We start from the raw sequence: 8960 nt of genomic DNA on the forward strand, positions 1-8960 counted from the left end.
CTGCTGCTGGCCAAGAATGCTGCACAATTTGCTTTAACGAGCCGTTAACAACTGAATATTTGAATATTTAAATAAAATCTTATAAATACGAATTGGTTTGGTGGTGTATACAAAACATCCGTGCCTCGCACGCATATATTTATATAGATCCAATGCAGGGGCAGACATATAGAGCTGTTATATCGAATAAAATCGGACGTTGTTTCCGCCGCCAAAAGACCGAAAACGTTTTCCAACAAAAATAAATTCTCATTCGCGTAAATAAATTTCCAGCGAAATTTGGTAATGCATTATTTGCAATGTACTTAGCTGAACTTGGCTTGTTTTATTTATTTAAATAAGTCTTGCACGCACCTTTCCGACTGGATTTTCGCTGTTTCGTTGGCTGCTAAACTTGTTTGTTTGCTCAATTCGCTCGCCGAGTATTTCCACTCTTATTTTGTATTTGATTACACAGCTATTTAAGCGTCACAGATGCACTGGCACACAAAAATACACTCAATTGCAACGATCTTTGCTATTTGTTTTGGGAGATCGCTTTCCTTAGCCTTATCCCTCGCCGCGCCGCATTGGTTTTCGACTTTTTGATAACTTTCACGCTCGAACGGAGGCTATTATCGCCGTCCGCCGGCTTCTTATCCAACTGGCTGAGATCGCGCAAAACGGCCAGAATGATTCTGGGGAACGGGACGAAACGGAGCGGTACGGAGCGGAGCGGAGCGGACACGTAGCGGCCAGCAGCAGCGTTGGCGAGCGAGTGAGCGGAATCCGCTCGAATGCCAAGAGTTGCGACGCCGAACGACGGCGGCGAACATCATCGTCGGCGTTCGTTGCTCGAGCGAAAATGTGTTGTTTTCTCGATACGGGCCAAATGGATGCCGCCAAACAATATCAACCACCCGCCCTGTTGGCCGACGCCTACGTCACCGGTGCGGCCAACATGTCGTATACTCGATGTTGCGGTTCGAAACTGTTGCCTGTGCCGTTTGTAGGTTGGTAGGTCAGCGTATCGTACTCGAATCTGTATCTGTATCAGTATCTGTATCTGAACGTAGCGCCTCTGTATCTGTATCTGCGCCCACTCATAAGTTCATTAACGCAACAGTTTCGTTCGCTTGTATCCGTTACCGTTACAAGCCACCACCACCAGCCAGCCGACCATGTTAACCCCCGAAAATTCGGGGTAATTGCTTGAGGCCAAAACAGCAAATGCGTATTAATGAATCCCCTCGATTTGCACGTGACGCCGCAAATTCGTCGCTTTGCTTTCTTTTGTGCGGTTTGCCATCCACGAAAGGGTTCGTTTCGTTCGTTTATTTACTGTAGTTCGAATAATGGCATTCACAGAACTACACTTTTTGGAAAGGAAAGGATTCGTAGCCCCAATACATCGGTGAATACAAATAAGTCCTGATTGAACGAATGGGTTACACTGAATATCCTTGGCTTTTCTATCCTGCAGTTCAATGGAGCTGTGTATTTAGGTCTAACGCAATTACAGTGATGAAATGAGAATAGGCTGTGGACAATCAATGGAGTTTCCATGTCGAGGAGGTTTATCTTCTTCTAATTCTATATTTATTCAGCTGGTATATATATATGAAAGGAATCCTTCCACTTTATTATATTATCATATATAGAAAAAATAATTAAATTCTCAAATGGAGTCCTGATAAAATATTATACAATAATTTTAAGGAATCGTTGTCTTTGGTGTTTTAAAAAGGCATATCGCATTTCTCCCAGATGATGCCAATTTTTAAGCTAAACACAAATAAATATTTTTCGTATGTTTATAATAAGTATGTATACCAAAGTGGTACCAATATGCCGTGCAACAGGGGTAATAGTTCTGTTTATTTATGAAGCATAAAGTTTCATTTCTCTCGCACCTGCGAGACCCACTACCACCACCCACGATATTTCACATTCCCAAAAGCTGAAAAATAACATTCGGCCTTTAATGAGTCGCCAATTTGCTGGGTTTTGTAATGCTGCATTTTTGTGTTTGAAACTTTCATTTCCAGTCCGTAAAATATGCAACAAACTACCGTTTTGCCAGCTGGGCCAGGCGGAAAAACAACTATTTGTAATTAATTTGTGCATGTGACGAACGCATTTATTGCCAAAAGCTGCGGCAGATGCTCTACGTCCTGGCCGTCGGCATTTAGCGGCCGTTTTATGGCCATCTAATTAACTGGTCGGAGAGCACTGGCCAAATCCCAAATTAATTGGGAATTAAATGGGCGGCGGAAGGTTCTCATCGCTAAATGGGGGCCATAAAAGCAGTATGCAAATAATAAAACCGAAGCCCGACATTGATTCCATCCCCATACCCATCTCCAACCCCATCCCCATCCCCATCCCCATTGCCGAGAGCAATAAAATCGCATCCCGTTCCCAGGACTAAGCTTCTGCTCATTCAGCTCGACGTCCTCGCAGAATCGTAAAAGAAATATGAAAAGTCGGAGCCCATTTCCTTTTTTCTGAGCCTGCGGCATAAACTATATTTAACAATCTGTTTATATGGACTATGTTTGCCTTGGTTTATGCTCTGAAGTCAGCAAATCTGTACTTTTATGTTTGTATTTCAAATATGAAGTTGGAGCAGGGGTCCAAGGGTTCCACTGACCGCCGTCCACTCAAGACAAATGTCCTTTTTGGCCCGTGCTGGTGCTTTACTTTTTGACCAACTAGAATATTATGGCTGATGGAAGAGGTAGAATGATGTATACCCTGGGGTGCGTTGGCCTAATCCGGGCATAATAAAATTGATTTTTTTATTGCGTTGGGCGAGTCAAAGGGTACGGTTGAGTGACCCAGAGATTGATGGTGTCCAAAGTTATTGCGAACGAACATATAGTATATTTCTGGCAGATTTCCATTTAAATAGATTCCATATAGGATTAATCAGATAATACTCGAAGAACTTGAAACCATGCCATTTAATGAGACTAAACATCTTAGGTTTTGCGCTTTGTTCCCGATGCCAGGACTTAATATTAATTCCAGAAGTTCGTGTCAATGGCGATGAAGTGAAATTAGCTGGGGAATTTGTAACTTGGCCAACGAACTTCGTGTCGCAGCTAATCCGCAAATCTAGTTCCCATTTGATTAGCCAGCATATTTATCACTAAGTAGCTGAGAAGTAGTTTGTCTAGGCCCATTTCCATTCCATGCCACCCCCTCGCAAAACTCCAAATGTTCTCTCATTGTTATGCGTGCTATGCACAATTTTTGTATTTGTGTTATTGTTTGTGTACGGCACTTGGAAAAATTACTATGCTAGTCATAAAAGCTAAATAAGAAGTGATATAATTTTTGCATTTGATGGAAGATGGACACTAGCAGCCCACATTTAACGTATCTAAATTAATTTATTTTATGGTTTAAGTATCTTGAAGACTAGACCACACTTATCTTTTTAGTACGATTTGGTGGCTATCATCTTTATTACTATAAAAGACTACGAGTTTTTTCGAGTGCAGTGTATCTGCGAGTGGCTGACTGCTGGTCGAGCACATGCGTGCGATTTATTTGCTGTCACCACAAACACAAACATCGGCGGAGATAGACGCACATACATTTGTATGTACACCCAGTAACAATGACTTTTGCACCCTGGGCCAACACTTGGGGCCACAAATTAACCCAAGCACGTAGCCCGCTTAGGCGGCCTAATCAAATAGAAGCGCCCAAATCAAACAACAACAACTGGCGGAGGAGCAGCCACACGAAGAGCTAAGTAAATATATGGCCTTCACACCCACAAATTGGCAGGAGTGCGACTTTCAGCGGCTAAACACGATGGTCTGAAGTCTGAACTCACTAACTGAATTGATTCGCCACGCATCTGTAGCCGGGTTGATTAATCCCTTTGCCAGACAACGTGTTCCGATCAAAATTATAAATATAAATGAAAAATAATATTTAGGCATTATATTATCCTATGATACTATGAGTCAATAATGAGGATCTTTATAAACTGATTTCCTTACTAATCATTTTTTGTTTATTGAATATAAGCGCTTAGTTTCTTACTGATTGTTGATAAAATAATAATAATCAGTCTGACTTGACACAAGTTATTGATTTTGCAAATTGTTAATTTATTTTGAAAATGGTTGGAAACAAACTTAAACCTCGTCGGAGTTATCTAAATCTACATGCCTCATGTCAGCTTTCTAGCTTTTATAGTTTACGAGATCTCGACATTTATACGGACAAACTGGTGATCCTGATCAAGTATAGATATTTAATAATATGTATATACTTAATGTGGCTTTATACACTTGTTTTTACCTGTTTAGTTCTTTTCAACGAACCTGAAAGGAGTGCCGTGTATAAATTTAAAGCTTAGCGATCAATTAAACTGAAATGTTATTTCGCTTAACAGTGGTTGGTTAACAGCGGCTCAAAGTCTGTCCATTAACATCGTGCATGAGTGCACTGCTTTATCGACCCGCTTTCTTCGCTTGCGGGGTGATTAGGTTGCTGTTTCTTTTCTGTTCGCACTCCGCCCACACTTAAGTGTGCCACACCAGCAGGTGGTTGTGGGTGGTTCTGGGCGCTGGGTGGCTGGAGGTGGGAGGTCGTATTAATTAGACCCCCCGCCAGTCCGATTTCCCCGCTGATCTCTTACAGAGCCGCTGAGTGCTCCGTAAATTGAGTGGCTCCGTATGACGAGTGGCATTTGCGTTGGCTGCTTTTGTTGCCTGCTTTTTGTTGCTGTTGCTTTGTTGCTTTGTTGCTGCTTATGCTTTCGCCTTGGCTTTGAGTGGCTGCCACTTGAGTGGCGCTAAAGTCGTGGAAAATGAGCCATCAACAGCTGCCGCCCCGGGTCTGTTTGCTTGGCCGAAAGGAAAACACGCAGCACAGGCGGAAAAATTTCTAAATAAAGAAATAGTTAAATGTAGATTGAATAAAGGTTTTTAAGGTTTTCTTATTTACTAAATAAATAAATATAAATTTCTTAAATGCTTGTTCTAATGAGTTAGGCCAGCTTATTCCACATAAATAGTGTATGTATATTTATAATGATTTTTCTCAGTGCATACAGGCAACAGGCGAGCAGTTGTTGACATTCTTCTTAGCCTGGCTGTTGACTAGACGCCCCAGCACGTGCTGTCGCTCCGCATCGGTTCGTCGCCTTGCCGTGCTGGTTAGAGCGGGACAGAGTAACGCGAGCGGGACGCAGCTGAGCATGCATATTTTATGGGCCCAGCTCCGGTTGGCAGGAGGATGATGCCACGGAGCCACAACATCATTACAAACAGCCCGGCACAGGGTTTACTTTGCTGTTTCGCATGTCGTTCGCTTCATTTATTTATGCACAAATATCCCACACAAGGTGCAGCTGGTGAGGCAGCCACAGGGTTACGGCGACAGGAGGCAACATCAACGGTAGCAGCAGCAGCAGCAGCAACAGCAACAGCTGGAAATCTTCAATTCAATCAGTTTAAATCTCTCCGCTGAGTGCCCAGAAAATTTTCCCCATTTGGCTGTCACAACGCTTCTCATTTCAGCACTATAATATGACAGCGGGAATGCAGCTTATACATATTAATATATGTGCGAGTGTAAGGGATACCTTAAATTAAGTTAATATGTTATGTTAATATCAAACTGATGGGCATGGCGGATTTTATTACTTCGTTTTCATACATTTATGCCAGGAATATAATAGCAGTTTAAATCAAAAATTGATTCCAAGTAATTTTCGTACTGAAAAACAAAAAGTTCTTTAAATAAAATACATTAAATAAGCTTTAAAAAATCTTCTTTCCGCAAGGATGGGAATATATTGTGCAAGATGTAGATACTTTTTCAATTATGAATTAAGCTAGTTGCTTACAATTTTACAACGTACCATTTATTTCTAGAAAATCAAATGAATCCTTGTTAAATTTTGGCTAGCATTTTCCTATTTTTCCAACTACCCACGCAGTTTAGATTCCAAATGGGAAGCCCCGAAAAACACATGTTTATCTGCTCAAACTTTGTCGTGACTGAAATACCAATGAAAAGCGGCCAACGGCAGGCATAAAAAAGTTTTTGATGCCGACTTTAAATTGTGCTTAAGTGTAATTTTTGTATATTTTATTGCACTGAAATGATTACTTAGATCTAAGGGTTCTCTTTTTATTTTACGTTGTACTCTTACGCACTAAAAACAGTGACAAATCAGACCCAGGATTGCGTATTTCTTGCTCTGTGTTGTTTTTCTCGGACTTTTCTTGCTTTCCAGCCTACCCAAGCTGGCTCGTATTTTGGTTTATTTTCATCTTAATCTGCGTAAATTGTATTTCATTTGATTTCATTTTCCCCGCTGAGTGGGTGGTTGGGTGGCCTGTGCCCGGGCTCAGACAAAGGGATGCCGCGTGCGCCGCTTGGCCTTGATGGGGTACTCGTAGCCCTCGAAATCGTCGTCCTGGTCGTCCTCGTGGTGATGGTGATGGTGGTGGCTGCGGCTGCTGTGGTGCTTCTTCGGCTCGTGGTGGTGCTCCTTGACCGGCACCGGAATGGGCAGCGGAACCTTCTTAATGACCGTCTTCGTGTGCACATGTGTGTGGTGCTTCACCGGCACGTGTATTCGGATCCTGTAAATGGTCGAATGGCCCATGAACATGGTTACACAGCAAACAAATAAAGGAGCACTCTATCAACTGCACGCAAAACAATTGGTGTTACAAATTTTGGTTAATATTTACATAAACTATACTCTATATATAGGTGTTAAGCAAAAACAAACTTGAAAAGAAAGTAATACTTTTTACATCAATAAGTGTGTTATTTGTGGTTAATAGCAATTTTGTGAGCTGTAATTATTTTCAGTGTGCTCGTTATGGGGGCGTGGCAGTGGGCAGGGACTTACTTCAGCTTGTCGCTTGATGGATGACCGCCTGCCAGTGCGAACATCATGCAAGTGATGAACAGAAAGCTTAATGCCTGCAAGGGAAACAAGTATAAAGATTACGATTCGTATGCCAACGTAAAGAGGTTATCGCCCCCTCCCCCCTCTCTCTCTCTCTGTCCCCAAAAAGGGCTCATAAACAGCCAACAATACAATTAGCATAATAACACGCATCCGAGGAGCTCATCGTCCTGGGGTTATTATTATTGGCAGGCCATCCAACGATGATGGGACCGCCTTCATCTGCAGATAGATTCTGATGTGGGCGTGACAGAAGCTGTCAGTCGCACAGGAAGCACACTTTTGGCCCGGTCAACTACAATTTGGGCCAGACGGAAGTAGAAGAGCATTTGGCGACTACTCACTGGATGGCAAATTGTCCCCAACTCGGGCAGCATTTTCTTATAAACTCAAAACCCTTAAGTCAAATTTCTTTTCATCCTGCTGATGGCTCAATTTGGAGAATGGACAAAAAACATTTAAAAACAATTTGTCGAAATAAATTTGTTTAAAATAAGCAAGCAGTAATTTAAATGTTTAATAAATTAAAGCTTTTTACCAAACGAAGTAATGGATATTGTTCTAGTAACTTAGGACACTCTTTAAAAAGCAAATAAAAACCAGATCTAAAAGCACTTTTTATGCCTATGATGATATCTTTATCTTTGCACAACGTTCAGCTACAAGTCTTTTTTGTTTAATCTGCTTATCACTTGATGGAAACTAATATTTTTGTAATTTTCCGGCTTTCCACAATCACAAAATAAATGCCTTTCACTTTGTTGCTCCCTTTACTATTGTGCAAATGTGACTTTCCCTTTGTTGCACATTTTCGTTCAATTAACCGTTTATGGCCAACTTGAGAGTTCTTTTCATGTTTCGACATTTGTGGCTCATAAAAAAACAAATTAAGTTTTTGTGGTTATTTGCATTTTATTTTGCGCTTTGTTTTATTCATTTCCCGCGCGATTGGAGTCAATGAATTTGTTGCGAAATGAAAGCGTTTTATTTGCATATTGTACTTTCTAAGCTGGATTTACTTTAAATATTTATTTTGTTCCATTTTTTTTTTTTTTTGCAAGCCAACACAAATATTATGAGTTTTTTTTTAATGTTTACTCGCGTTTGTAGCCCGCCTCTCCATTGTTTATTCGTTTTCAAATTATAATTAACACTTACTCCTTGGGGCAAATGCATTGTTTTTCTTGTGTGTGTGTTTCTTTTTTTAATATATTTTTTCGACGCTGTTTAATTGGATTAAGAGTGCGGATTTCGGTAAACCATCGACGACGGGCGTAGAAATGGAATTGCTCTGGGACCCACCGCCTGCAACCGCTTAAATATGAGCCAAAAAGCGAAGAAAAAAGTTATGAGCTACAGTGAAACGTGCCACAGACGGCAGCGCCACTTGCAGCAACAGTGCGGCGACGGTGACGGTGGCGGTGACACGAAGTCGCTGAGTTGGAAACGAAGTAAAAAAACCAAAAAAACAAAAACATAATCAAGTTGGCCCAAGGAGCCGGCGGAGGGGCAGCGGAAGTGGCAGTCGACTTGCTTCAGCTCGGACTCGGACTCGGACTTGTGGCCATGTTAACAGACGCTTGGCATCACTCGGATCTGGTCGACTTTCCAAATGCGCTGCTATAGGTCATTTATTAATATCAAATATATATAATAGTATTTAAAAGTTTGCAACAATACGTCTTAAATTCGCTAGTACAAAGGATACATTTGGAAGGTACTATTTAAAAGTTTATTTTAATGAATTCTTCGAAATACGATTCAGTTATATTCTGGTTAAATGAAAGTTTTGTTATGCAATTTAAATATCTAACTTTGAAAACTTCTAAGAATATTGTACAGCTTCCCCCTGGCCACTTAATTGCTTTGCTACCAATTTGCATTACCTTATACCCCGAAAATTGGCTTGGTGTAGGGTGTCCAGTCATCCTGGGGCATGATAGTGAAAACACAGGCCGCAAACAAACCGTGGCAAAGCCAAAGCCGAAGCCTAAGCGAACCCAAAAGTAACCAACAAAGTCAGGCG

At 41.3% G+C, this 8960-nt stretch overlaps 1 protein-coding gene across 1 annotated transcript; it reads right to left on the reverse strand.

Moving 5' to 3' along the window:
- Positions 1-6116: 6116 nt before the first annotated feature.
- On the reverse strand, positions 6117-8110 carry LOC117136369 (uncharacterized histidine-rich protein DDB_G0274557). The gene is made up of 3 exons (XM_033297252.1): positions 8093-8110; positions 6875-6948; positions 6117-6599 (listed from the first exon to the last, which is right to left on the reverse strand). Exons 1-3 carry the CDS (start codon positions 8108-8110, stop codon positions 6362-6364), a joined length of 330 nt encoding a protein of 109 aa, XP_033153143.1. The 3' UTR covers positions 6117-6361.
- Positions 8111-8960: the final 850 nt, after the last annotated feature.

Source organism: Drosophila mauritiana, chromosome 2R (assembly GCF_004382145.1).
Source record: "Drosophila mauritiana strain mau12 chromosome 2R, ASM438214v1, whole genome shotgun sequence".
Lineage (NCBI taxonomy): Eukaryota > Metazoa > Arthropoda > Insecta > Diptera > Drosophilidae > Drosophila > Drosophila mauritiana.